This window comes from Accipiter gentilis, chromosome 13, assembly GCF_929443795.1.
Source record: "Accipiter gentilis chromosome 13, bAccGen1.1, whole genome shotgun sequence".
In the NCBI taxonomy this organism is placed as follows: Eukaryota; Metazoa; Chordata; class Aves; order Accipitriformes; family Accipitridae; genus Astur; species Astur gentilis.
Window position 1 is genome coordinate 17,979,752 of NC_064892.1, and position 14,191 is coordinate 17,993,942.

Here is a 14,191-nt window from a genome sequence, read left to right on the forward strand (position 1 = left end):
GTCAACAAATTGCTTGTGTGACTGCATAAATTGAATCACTCTGAGCTGGTCTTTTATCTCTTTATTGGAAAGATGCATTTTTTAATGGTGAAAACTGTTAAGAGGAGCACTGTCACCAACATGTAAAGCAGCAGACTGCTGTAGATTTGGTAGTATAAAAGGTCTGGATGATCAGTGCTGTACTAACTGGAAGGCAGTAAAAACATTTATAGCCGTTAAAAGAAAACAATTTTTTTCCCCTTTCCCACCCTTCTCTCTGGCTGGGAGTAGTTATTGGTATCTGCACTTTGGCTGGCATTTGGGTGTGTTTTTGTGTAAGATAAGAACTTTGCCTTGGTGTCGAATGCCTGACATGTAGCAGGATGTGATATGCAGCTTTTTGTCTCTGTTCATGTTTCACTGCTGTGGCTGGGTTCTCCTATCTTGTGAATATGCAACTTAACACTAACTGAAAGGACAGTCATGTATAATTGCTTCTAATTTTTTCTTGCATTGCGCTGGTTTCTAATCAATAGATGTCAAACTCTTTCAGTAATGGGCAAAGCATGCGTGTTGATTTCTGGATGGTATCCTGTTTCTCTTTTGTTCATTTTTAAGTATAAATAGCTGGATCATGAGTGGGACTCATTATTCAAATCTGAGGCAGCGCGGGTGCTTCCAGCCCGGAGTCAGGAAATACTTGGCTTTTGAAGTGTAACGGTTGCTGCGTGGAGCTCTGGCTGTGCCCTGATATCATGAACCCAGCCTGAGGAAATGCTGCAACAGCACTGCCAGCCCTTTGTGAGAGGGGGATCTTTCTGCACTCACTTATCCCAGGAATCTGTTCCTGAGTCCTCTTGTTCATGACACTAAAGTTTGGTGACAGTTTTGCTTGGACATGCCTGTGCTTCTAAACTGGAGCCTAAGCCAGAAGGTACTGACTGCTCCTAACGTGCGTGCATGAAGTTCATTCATCTCGTGTCTCTTTGCATGGTGGAAGGGATCTAACGCTGCACCTTGTGTGGTGATGGAGTGAGAGGGGCCGAGCTTCTTTCTTCCTTTGAAAATAATCACCTTGCTAGAACTGCAGTCATTAAGTAGCCAGATTTGTTAGGCATGTTTGTTAGATTAGTACTTCACAGTCATGCTAACGTTTATAAGCCTTATGGTATGAAGAAGGGCTTTGCTTTATTAATAAATTCCAGACTGAAATTTTCCATGTGGAAGCTAGAAACAAACTAGCAAGAGCTGCAGCTTCTCTGCACAGTGAAATTCTATCCAGCTGTGAAAATAATGACATACAGCAAGTGAATTTTGTTCTTCTTCACAATATCCATAGTGTTCAAGTTCTAAGTTTGGGTTAAAATTGAAAGCACTGCTCGGTAATTACTGCGGGATGCATTTGAATGTTATTGCTCCAGCAAAAAGGGGAGTTCCACCTTTGTTCACTGGAGGCTGTTGTAAATTCAAAGGGAGTACGTATATATATATTATATATTTTTTTAATATTTTTTTTTAATGCTTCAACTTCTGTCACTGCTATTCAAGAAAGCGTGTAGTATCACCATGGAGATACTCTGCCTATTCTAGAGTTGTGACAAACTGTTCTAGTGTTATGCTGCAGCATGCATGATTTAGTAGGCTTGATAACCTTTCTGTTTTGCAACTTCAAGATGCTGGTAACAAATACCTCATAACTGAAGTTCTTTTGCGGGATTTTAAGACAGGGTTGATAAAGTTGGAATTAATTTTAACAAAAACCTAGTTGCATGGCATGAGAAGACATGCGTTAATTATTTTCCTGTAGTCCTCTCTTTGGTTTTAATCCTCACTTTGGTTTTAATCAAGTCAGATGAAAGAACTTGCATTAGCTACATCCGTTAAACTGGTGTTTCCAACGTGAAAATATGCTTCTGCGTTGAACACGGTGAAGTTTCTTGATGTATAGTAGAATAGTTCTTGGCAGTACTATCCACATGCACTTTCGACAGTGTACTACTTATGTGCGAGGAAGGTGTTTGCTCTCCATTATGTATTGACCCTGTTGTAGGTCTAGTCACAGGGGACAGAGCTGGATGGAGCCTGTGAACGGCAGAGCTGGAATTAGCAGATCTAGGGTATTAATGTATCTGTCTTCTAGCCAGGGCTAATTGCCGCAGCCTTGTTGTACACTAGCTGGCCAAATGGATGAGGTACTACAGTAGCTCTCAAGGTGTGTAACCAAGGTCATGAGGGAGGTGGGCGAAGGGGGTGTAAGGTGCAGATGGAATAGATTGGGGGACTGTTTGGCTAAAATTGATGCTGTCATTAGTTTCAGCTTACCAAAACTCTAATGTCTGTAGTAAACAGAGTTTGTGGCAGTATAACAGCTATCACGCTTTACTTCTTACATTGTATATTCAGAGCTGAATCTTATTGTAGGTGATGCAGAACTCCACCAGTGCCATCTGTGCTGATTTGAATACAGCTTTACTTACTGAATTGCCATGTATTGAATCAGATCTAATTGGGGGAAGAGTGATTCATATGATCTCAGGCTACTCAAATATGAATAATAACAAATTTAATTTGGATTCCCAAGTGTTGTTTTTTTCTTTAATTAGACTTATTAAATTGATCATGTTTCCCTGGAGAGAAATATTGCCTCTTTAATGTCTTTATGGATCTCTTCCTTCTTACTTGCCTCTTAACTCTCAGTCCTGTTTGGTTGGGTTTGGTAGGGGTTTTTTTGTTGTTATTGTTGTTCTGTTTCTCCTCAAACAAGTTTTGGAGTGTTCCTCACGCTGAGGAGCTGATCTAGTATCACAGGTCTAGTCTTGTACTTATGGTACCCACTGTCCATCCTTGTCTTTTTGGCCTCTTGCATTTGGGGCGGTTTGGTACAGGCCCTGAAGAAGGATCTCTGCTCTTCTGAGTTCTCTTGGCTCTGTTCAGAGGTTTAGGAGTTACTGTGAGCACTGTTTGAAGGGCCTTAAAATTCTTGGCAACTGTTGTCTCTCGTCAGGCCTCTACAGTTCTTGACATACTGGAGGGGAAGAAGGCTCATCTGAAGCTCTCATATTGATTTTGTTTGGTATCAATTTATTAATACCTGACAGCATTCAGTGCACCTGTAACTGTTTAAGCATGAGGTCACTGTTGTATTAGAGAAAGCTTTGTGTGCTGTTCCAACATATTTGAGTAAGAGTGTTGTTTAGTCCCTTCATCTAGATAATATACCGTATCTTATCTGTTTCTTCATGAAGCTTGTTAGGACTTTGTTTTTCTGACAGTTTTTCCAGTTTTTGCCTAGTGGTGCATGTGCTCCTGGGTTTTAGCTCTTAAAAGGCCTTGCAGGTTCTGTTTTGGGAGCTCATCTTCTTCTCTTAAGCATTGAAAGTGAGAAGTTAATAGACTTTACATTTCGTGGTCAATAAATACAATATATTGGTCAACTAACATTTAGAATGTGAGTGTAAGGTGTTTATAATGTTAATTTGTATAGACTGGGAATATGTATCTAACAGGCTTGTATTGTCCTGTCACTGTACTTCTTTCTAAAATTTTGTTTGTTTGGTTGTTGTTGTTGTTTGTAACTGTCTTGTTCCGCTTCATGTAATAGTCTGCTACTCCTCAACAGTTTAGGGAAACTTCATCAATAATAGCTATAGACATGGCCTACATTATGCTTCTGCTTTCTCCTTCTGGTTTGAGAACTGCTGTCCTGGCATGGCAGCATCGGCTCCTACTTTTCTGCCTGAGAAGCCCTCTGCAACTCCCTTTGGGACATAGTCATCTTCTCTTTCTCTGCCCAGCAGTATTTGGAAAAAGATGATAGGCCCCTAGACCGTGGGACCTGGGGAGAGGCAAGGCATGGGAGAATTAAGTCTTCTTGCAGTGTCCCAGCACTAGCGTCACTGGGTTTGTTCGGGCTGGAAGTGTGCCTCTGATCTTGCAAATGCACTGCGTGTCCCCCTCTACTCCAGTCTTCTTCTTTGACGTAACTATCTTCAAAGCTTGATGACAAAATTCTGAGTATTTTAAATAGATTAATTGTTTAAATATTTTAAGAATTTCTTTATGTACAGGTGAATGCTGAAAAACTATGTGATAACTCATGTAACCTTTTTGTTTTGCTCTACTGTAACAGCTGCTAGCATATATCCAGGAACATCTGCAATGGTGGGTTTCAGGAACAAGAATCCCATTTCTCCCCTTTGGCTGCTTAATTTCATGAGACTGCTGCAGGGAAATACTAGAACTTGGAAACACTTTAATAAGTTTTGAATGTTTCAGGAGTCTCTTCTTAATAAACTGATTTCTAAAAGTAGTTAAGCAGTTTCATCCTGTTAATTCAGTATTTTAAAATCTCCATTCTGCTTACTATCTTGTCTAACTTTGCCCCGCAGTTTCAACATTAACAGGTAATAAGCTAATATCCAAATCCAAAAAAGTTACACAACTTTGATGGAAAAACTTTTGTGACTGGGGCTTCTTGATACACAGAGGAGTAAAATGTCAAAACCCAATGATATATGCGGTAAAAAAACACATTGGGATGGTTGCTATGCATGATAGTTGTGCAACTTTTCCTGCATCTTGCATTCAGGAAAATATAGATGCAAACTCTTGCTTAGACTCTACTTAATCCCAGTTACGGGTTTTGCCCAAAGTCAAAACATTAAATGAAAATATTGTAATCTGATCAAACAGATGGCAGTGGTGCTTGGTTCTTGATAAGTTAATATCACTATGGAAGTGAAGAGGGTCAGGTCTAACAGTGCAAGTTATTCCTGTACACTAAAATTGAATAAAATCCATATGTATGACTAATTGCCTAGCAGTGTTAGTATCTGTCTTGCATCTAATACTTGAAGCTTTTTTTCACACCATGCTGTCTAGAGAATCCATGAAACAACCAGCAGCATCTGGAACTGGTTCTGGACTGTCTGACAGATATTTTTTATCCATTGTGATATGCCTGTATTACATTGTTTTCCTCTTCATCTGTATATAAGAAAAGTATTCATAACTATGGATCTTAAATGGGTCTCAATTTTTTCGCCCTGATTTATCACTTTAATCCTGTGGGTAGGTAGAAAAATAGGAAAAATTGAATACTGATGAGTGTGCACTTTAAAAAATAACATAACCTGTAAAAAAGGTTATCTAAACAAAGCAGGGAATAAGGCTTGGTTGTGTAGTATGAGCTGAAACATGTGCTCTAATGCTAGGAACTCTCTATGCTGAAGTGAAAATAGTGTAGCAGTTTATGTGGTAGGTAGAAGCAAAAGCTATACAGGGAGCAGGGATTGTGAACTAGTAATTGTGACTCAAATACTAGTGTCTGAAGAGTATGTACAATCTGGAAAAGATGGAAATAAAACCAAGTGATAAATAGCAGGATGGTAAGGTGTGGGTTTTTTTAAATAAAATTGCAGTTACTTAAAACTCTGCGTGTATGTTTGTGGGGGAGACCTCTGAGAGAAGAGGGGATGGATGGGGAATCCTATTGTGGTAGAGTCGGTAGTGTCTTATCCCCACCCTATTTGGACATTGTCTGGTAGGGGGGTGGGGGGATAGGATGTGTTAGGAGGCTATTGGGTATTATAAAAAAGACTTAAGAACTTCTCCTCCAGTCTTTTATGTTAGAAGTGATGAGCAAGTGCCAGAACCCAGTTATTGGAGTGGAAGTGATGGTACACATTTTTTAAAAAATCCAAATTGCCGATTAAGCAGCTGATGTCATTTATTCTAGTCAATTTCATGTAGAATTTGTGCATTTTGAATAGCATTATCATTTGTCACTGTACTTCAACTAGAAATACAAGTGAATTGTCCTGTAACAGGTTCTGGATTCTAAAAAGGGAAATGTTAATTAAAAGACAGCTAGCTTGTGGATTTTGCTAAAATAGAGAGCTAAGGGATTTAAACTCTAGAGCTTCCTTAAGCACAGACCATAGAAGGAATAAGAGGACTGATCAGTGGAAAAAGAGGTGCATCTTGGAAAACAAACCCGCATGTATAAAGTGAGAATGTCCATGTCCAGCTGAGCTGGTGTGGCTGGGAGGAAGCGCACCTTGGGTGATGGTAAAGCAGCCTGGCAGTGAGAATGAGTAAAGATTAAATACACTCTAGTATCTGTGTCATATCAAGACTAACTTTTAGCTTCACTGAAAACTGAGATGATGATGACATCTATAGGGATGAAAGCCAAACAGTCAGAAGGTCTTAGGGTAATTGAACTTAATTTTGCAATAAATGAACTGGAAGCAGATTTGAGTTGAATGTCCAATGGATGAGGAGTGTGTAATGGGAGATGGGGATTAAGACGAGGTAATTTCCCACTGTGACTTGCAAAAGTATTGGCATACAAGATTACTGCTTCATTAGCAAGTTTCAACTGGTATCGTGTGACTGAAAGAAGGTGCTGCTGTAGGGAGCATGGATTATTTACTAAGGTTTATTTACTAACTTCAGAGTTATCTCTTTTTTAATAGAAAAAGTACTTTAAAACAAACTATCAAATATTATAGATATGGTGGGAAGCTGTATGAACTACAAAAGCTGTTGATTGATTGCATCGGATTAGGTGAATATTGTGAACTGACTTCTCTTGCAAAGAAAATCGGATAGATATTCTCTTTTGATCTCATTGTCACTAGTAACTTCCCCAATGCATGTAATGTGATGCCATTCATTATCCTTCCAGAGAAGATGAGACCTGGTGAGAAAGAGGTTTGGTCAAGCGGAGCTAGGTACTGTCAAAAGAGCAATCACTCTGATCCGAGCTCAGTAGAGTTGGACAAGTCCATGTTTTCTTTAGTGAAGGCAAAATGAAAAAGGAGCTTGCATATTAAATATGTTGATACTGAAGGCAGACATCCTCCCACGGTGATTGGGATAAAATGGCGAAAAAAAACAGGTAGCCTTAAAAGACTGGGTGATACACAGCTGAAACTAAGAGTTTCTACTGGTGATGTGCAGTTTGGCCTTACAGGGTATAGTAGGAATCTGTAGGTAAGAATGACAGAGGAGAAGAGAGATTTGGGTGTGCTTCTTAATTGCATAATGACTGAAACAGCAGAGAAGTGTGACCTTAAAGTAAGCTATGTCATAGGATGGATGGCGTGAGGTTTTTGCAGTAAATAATAAACGAGAGCTAATGCAATTGTACATGGTACTTTGGTAAAATTCCCATACACTTGCTGCCTGTATTCCAAAACTGTCAGTTAAAACTGATGGGGATTGCTGGTCACTTCTTCACAAAACTGTTTCCACAACTGTCCTAAGAGTGGAATATCTGGCTCTGCAAAATAAAAACAAAGGATCAGTGATGGCCCTATGCAAAATATATCAGCAAGAGACACTGATGTGGAAGAGGGCTACAGAAAAGAGAAGGCAGTCTCAGTAAAACAAACAAACAAAAAGGTGTGAACATTTGTCAGTAGACCTTCTGGTAATTTAAAACCTTATGTTCTGAAACAGGTTCCAGTAAAAAAAATCAGAAATTATTTGCTTTGTTTCCACTGTATAAATTGTCTATAGAGAATTTAGAATTTACTATTTGTATGTTGTCAGCCAAGAAGCTGGTGGCACTCTACTGAAGAAGTAACTTGTATAAATACTTACGTTAACAAATGTTTGATGTGTCACTGTCTATGCTATCTCATTTGTGGCTACTAAACAGACATTTCACACTGTCCCTTAGGTTCCTGATGTCATCAGCAGCATAAGACAAGTCTCCAAAGCAGCGCTGAAAGAAGATGCCAAACCAAGTAAGGACAGTGAAGATGCCTTCTATGACTCTCAAAAATTTGAGGTCCTGTACTGTGGAAAGGTGACAGTGGCTCACAAGAAAGCTCCCTCCACACTAATTGATGATTGCATTGAGAAATTCAGCCTTCATGAGCGCCAGCGCTTGAAACTATTAAACGAGCAGCGGAATAACGAGTCAAGTTTGGACTTACCCCTGTGTGAAGGAAATGTGCCAGCTTCTCCATCGGATAGCCCATTTGAGGAGCTGGACAGCCCAAATAACACTACAGGGCATGCTGCGATGTTTACAATTGGCAGCCAGACCAACTTGACCAACCTGGCCAGCACTCGTGGCTCCTTTCCAGAGCGAATTTTAGAGGACTCTGGCTTTGATGAGCAGCAAGAGTTTCGCTCCCGGTGCAGCAGCGTCACTGCAGTTATGCAAAGAAGGGTTCATGATACAAACCTGAAAATACAGCCACGCAGAAGACATGCAAGTGCACCCAGTCATGTTCAGCCCTCCGACTCTGAGAAGAACAGGACAATGTTGTTCCAGGTGTGTACTAGGATAAGCAGTTTCATGTTGGTTTTGTGCTGTATCTTCCCCTGTGCAGTTTGAAGCTGAGACGAGTTTAGCAAGATAAGTAGTATGGATCCAGTATGGTTTCATGATGTGTCATGAAAAATATTTACGTACAATACAATAAATATTTATGTATCTGTTCATAAATTATTGGAACACAAGTAACTGAACTTTCTTAAGGAGGTCACCTTAACTCATGAGCTCAGGTAAATTTTAAGAAAAAGGAATTACTTACAGAGTAATAACAGCAGCAGAGTTTCTAGGGAAATAATTATTCTATATGCAGTTCTGGTTTGTCTGTATTGGCGAGATCTAGGACCTAGCTGAAAAAAGTGAGTATTCTTTCAAAAAAGGAATCGATGAAGACTTCCATGTGAACAAATACTCTTTTTTGTGCAATTAAAAAGAAGCTCACAACTTCACATAAGGCTTTCACAGCTTTTTGTTTGAGCCAGGCCCTTTATGATAATTTGTATTAACGTTCAGCTGGTCTTTCCCAGATGAGTACTCAAACATCTCTGCACTGAACTGTGAGGTCTGAAGGACGAAGCCTTATGTCTTCTCTTGCCTGAAGTGCATTTGACATCTTCAAAGCTTGTATTGAGAAAACAAAAGGGCACTTAAAGGAGGTGACCCATAAAAGGAAAGATCTTTGGACCTTAAAATAACAGGGGGCTAAATGCCTGGGTTTTGTCTTTCCATTTTCTTTAAAGATCATTCTTGCCTTTTATTCTCTTCGGGAAATGCTAACTGAAGTGAGAACGCATTGCCCTTTAGAAAACCACAGCTATCACCAGTAATGAAAGGAATTTAGCTGAAAAACTCCCTGAGGTCTATGGAATAAGTTCCATACACCTGAGAAGCAGTTTGGGAAAGCTGAAATACAGCTTGCTGCAGAACCTACTCTTTCTCATCCAGAATTACTGCAAAACCAAAAAGTATCACCTTCAGATCAACATAGTTTCCCAGCTGATTTATTGTATAGTTTAAAAAAAATAAAAATTCTCAAGTTCTGTTTTTTACTGCAGCATTTAATTTAGCCACATTGTTTACTAAAGGTTTCAGTATTGTCTGTCAAACATGTGATCTTTGGACCAAAATAACTCGAAAAGAAAAGTGGGGCGGGGGAAGCTGTCTTCTTTCCAAGTCTTTTTCCTATTCAACCGAGTGTATTGTTCTCACTGAAATATTCTTACTCAACATAGGCTGAATTATGGCAGCCTTGTTCCTGCTGAGTAAGCTGTTACGCTGAAGGTACTCTATGTGAACAAGAAAGGGCTAGATTGTGACATTTTTTGTTGCTGTTAATGTTGTGTCTCCAAGACAGTTGTAAACTAGACTTATTTCCTTCCCCCTGCCCCACTCCCCTCAGGTTGGAAGGTTTGAAGTTAACCTTATCAGTCCGGACACCAAATCTGTTGTGCTTGAAAAGAATTTTAAAGATATCTCTTCATGTTCTCAGGTAAGCATTAATAAGAAGCAACAGGTAGATCATCAGGAGAAAAGGAATTTCTTTGTTCTTCAGCTGGGTTGCCTTGCTGATCTATAGGCAGTAGAAAAAAGGGAAATGTAGAATTCTTTTTCAGCATTCTGTGCTGTTTTCCTTTATTCAGTCTCAAAGGCCAGTTTATCCTGGCTCAAAGGCCATTTAAACAGTTTGTCCTATTGAATCACCCTGAATGAAAGTAAAGTGCTGTTTTACCCCATTGGCTCCTTAATTTAAAAAAAGAAAAAAAAGAAGAGGGGAGGAGGGATTTTGAGCAATTGTGACTAATGTGTATACAGATCCTGCATGAAGTTTGATGCATCAGCTTCTTTGGGGAGTACAGCTGAAGAAATTGGATCTTAAACTGTAATTGCTTTATGAACACTTACAGAAGACTTGAAGTACTGATTTGCCTTTACAAGAGCAAGAGCTGTTATTCAAATCTGGGCTTTCACTCATCTGGTAGCTGTTTCAAGTAGATACTGCACAAAAAAAATGCAATGTCATCCCCAAAGAGCTTAAGTACAGAAAAGACGAGCGCAAGATAACCAGTCTGAGCTGTGGTAGTGGCAACTTTGATCGTTGGTCAGAAAACAAACTATAAAACTGTTCTGCTTTGGAAGAGCATTGGATATAATTTGAAGTAGCTTAATCTTCATTTAGGATGCTCTGAATGTGTGGTTTCTGAGCAGCTAAGCTCCTGAAAGCCTCTGGAATGAAAGGAGGAGAGCATCAGATCAGCCCTCCAGAAAAACAGCAATTCACCTGCATAATTTTTTCTGGAGGATAGGGCAATAGGTGAACCTAGCTATGTCCAGTAATAAATAAACAAGTCTTACAAAGTTAAATGCCAGAGCTGAGGGATTCACCTTTCTATCTTGCTGTTGTTCAGCACCTGTTACTTCTGGCACTTTCTGTTTTGAGGTCTTATTTTATTTTCTTCTTTCATTTGCCATGCACATGCATCACTTCAGGCCTCCTTAAACACCATTATTCTAGTTTAAAGTACACTTCCTGGCATGCTCTAAACCTGTATTTCACCCCCAAGTGCTTTCATTTTAATGCTAATAACAAATCTGCTCTTGCATGACTGTGCTACCAATGCTAATAAATATTAAGAAGTGGTCAGCACTTGTAACTCAAGTGGGTTCTTGAGCTATCAAGGTCCAGGTCCTTAAGTTGACTCTGCTGTTTAACTACAATTTGTATTGCTCTTGGTAGAGAAACAAGGCAAGTCCAAATATAAAGTGGGACAGTATAATCAAACAGTGATCTATTAATAGCTTTATAATAAGTAAAAGTCAAAGAAATTCTTAAAGCAGTGGTATGGAAAGCAAAATTTGCAGACAGCTTGAGTCTTCTCCCGCTTTGTGGGTGTACTGAGCTGAATAAAAGTTGCCACTTCAACTTTACATACTGGGCTCCTGGGTTGCATATGCATACTGATAATTGTCAAACAAAACAGTCATAAGTGGGGACAACCTTTGTTCTTCTGACTTTAAAGCTTGGTGGAGACAGCAAGACCATGGCAGACCTTCAAGGCCTAGCTTTCCTTCAGTAGAATAACTGTGTGCAGTAAATAGTGTTAGGTAATGCTGTGTGTTGGGCTTTGGAGGTAGAGTATTTCACTCCCCCTTCACTTTCATTTGGAGCAAAGCTTTTGTTATTTTGCATGCTTGAGTAACTCAAACAGGCACTAACAATACTGTGGGGTTTGGGGCTTTGTTGGTTTTGTTGGGTTTTTTTTTAATGCAAAACCAGCTACTTCAGAGAAGTCGGGTTTTTTTCTATGTTCAATAGAAATGAAATATTAATTTGTTCAAGACTAAGGATTTGGTGACATAAGCCTCACCAGTATTTCTTTTAAGAACTTGGTGCTAGTCTAGTCACAGGGCTTCTGTGTTGCGGATTTATGGGGCAGTGATTTACTGCATATTGTGAGAGTGTGGTTTAGGAATGTTTGTTCTTCTAAGCTTTACAAACGATGAAAAGAATATGTTCTCTTCAGCTTGCATTCTGGATTCTTTTAGTCTGGTCCAATAAAGGTATTTTTATTCTATAGCTTAAGTGTGGTTGATCTCCTGCATTCAATTAATTATCTGTACTCCATATAATTGTCAAAGCAGCAAATATAATTGATGAAAAACCCCTCTGTGTGTTTTCAAAGCTCAGGTGTCAGACAGCTGTAGAAGTTTTCTTGTTGCAGCCTTTCTGACCTTGAGGGAACCCAGAACAACAAACAACTTTGCCCCTTTGGCATGACAAGTCTGGCCACCTTCTTAAAGAAATGTGATGGAGGTACTGTTAATTGAGGAATGTACTGTGCTATTTATGCTTCAGTGGTGCAAGTGTCACATCCATCTCCCCCACAAATGTTCTTCTGTGGAGACTGAGAAATCAGACAGCAGTAGACTTGTTCAGGCACTGTCAGCAGGAGGGAACTGGCATCTTACTGAACCAGCTGAAGTAAATATGGTTTCCTTGCAAAACACAGAGCAACGCTTCACTGTTACATAGATCAATGTATGTGTATACATCTGTTCTTTTTCATTTTATGCTTTTGAAGACTTCACGTGTCACAGGAAAACTAGTTCAATTAAGTCAAGATTAGTGTGGACTATGGTAAACTAATGCCATTTGTGCCATCTGAGATGCCCTCTGCAACTTCGTTTTGTTTAAAAGCCCAAATGTAACTTGGAATTTTGTTTTTAAAAACTACAGCGTGTAGTGGCAATGTGTTCAGTCTGTCACGTACTGCATTACCAATTTTGTCTAGAGTGTTTTCTGTAGTGACAAGCAAGTTATTTTGCCTCTTCCCCTCTTTTACGATATAGGTGTTTTCTTTGGAGATGGATCCAAGCAACTGAGTTCTGCTTTCTGTTGTATTTGAACTTGAGGGATTAGGCTTTCTTTTGGAGAAAATCTACTGCCATACTCGGATGATAAAAACATTGGCAAAAGCATTAACAATAGTGAGTCATGTTCCATGAATTGAGACTGGGAATATAGTGTTTCTTAGGAAGCAGCTTTCTTTGATCTTCTCAGTGCTGTTTTTAGCAAGGCAAAATTCCCTGTCAAGCAGTTAGACTAGGATCTTGAAAGAAAAGATCAGTAGTAATGTGTATTAAGTCTTGAAACTTCTGGTATGTAACTTGGTTTCAAAGAATTTATTTAAGAATTTGTTTGGAATTCTGCATGTCACCACTCATTCCCTGCTCTTTTTGGTGTAGTCCTAACTTGTGTTACAGGAAAGCAAAGATCTGTTGCTACTTTGATGCTACTCCAGTCCCATGTTTTAGCGTGGGTTCATTTACATTGAGTTTTCATTGCATAGGCAATTGCAAATACAACCTAGGACTCTTTAGTCCTCTTCCATGAAAATCCAGTTTTCCCAATGGAAGAAATTCAGGTCCAGGTCCATTACTGTAGAACTTTTGATTGTATGAAGAGCTTTATGTAACTTTTAAATGCAAAAAGCAATTTAAAAGATGACTGTTGTAGCTGTAAAATAGATCGTTAGTAGTATGCATTTATAGTTTCTCAAATTTTTGTATTGGCAAGTGTTGGAGTCTGGCAACTATATTTTTAGGATCACTTCGGAAACTAAACCTTTTTATAAAATAGTCCACTAATGCTGTTTTTAAACTCTCATAGGGTATAAAACACGTTGATCACTTTGGTTTCATTTGCCGGGAATCTTTTGAACCTGGGTTAAGCCAGTATGTTTGCTATGTGTTCCAGTGTGCAAGTGAGTCTCTGGTGAGTATTTATTAACGATCCTAACCTTTCCATCAGAGGATGTCTGAGGCATTTTCTAAATCATGGGAGTCTCTGTTATTCTGCTGTGTCAGCTGAGCCTTAGTGGTCACATCCTCTCAGGTGTGGGACCTCATTTGTGAATATGAAAATATGCAATAGGGAATGCATACATTCTGTTCATATATAGCCATATCTTGCTACTCTGCTGATGCTTATATCAATAACACATAGAAAAAATCCAGATGGATGAGTTCGCACATGCAGACTGTGAGCATATTTGGGCTCTGTATTTGATTGTAACTCTTGCATTTCTAATTGTTGAGACACTTGGCTCCCCATTAAACATGTAATTACATGTATTGAATCAGTAACAATGTTGATGATAAAATTCAAACATACTTTTCAGGATAAGGTTTAAACTATTGGCTGATCCTGTATATGGCTTTAGCGTTTTCCCTGTAGTCTGTTCTGTTCCTCAGGAGACGAAAATAGCAGCACCTGATCATAGAAGAAAACCATATATGTGTGGATGTGTGTAACTATGAAAAAGTCCCTTGGACATTTGATAAAGTATGTATCAATCAATTGAAGTTCCAGGTGCCGGTGATTTAACTGATACAGGTAGCTTAATAATGTGAGGCATACAG

General features: G+C 39.1%; 1 protein-coding gene across 6 annotated transcripts in view; it reads left to right on the forward strand.

The window, feature by feature from the left end:
* The window catches only part of TBC1D4 (TBC1 domain family member 4), a 112,818-nt gene that overhangs the window by 57,485 nt on the left and 41,142 nt on the right, over positions 1-14,191 (forward strand). For 3 of the 6 annotated variants that reach the window (XR_007508049.1, XM_049816110.1, XM_049816101.1), the window contains exons 2-4: positions 7,670-8,272; positions 9,672-9,761; positions 13,440-13,544. Coding sequence is in view for 3 of the 6 variants with exons in the window: in XM_049816110.1 (XP_049672067.1) it covers positions 7,670-8,272; positions 9,672-9,761; positions 13,440-13,544 (798 nt within the window). In the remaining 3 variants the exon portion in view is untranslated. Of the gene's footprint in view, positions 1-7,669; positions 8,273-9,671; positions 9,762-12,710; positions 12,758-13,439; positions 13,545-13,577; positions 14,115-14,157; positions 14,166-14,191 lie in introns of those variants that run through there. The other 3 variants (XM_049816102.1, XM_049816103.1, XM_049816104.1) reach the window with 3 other exon arrangements.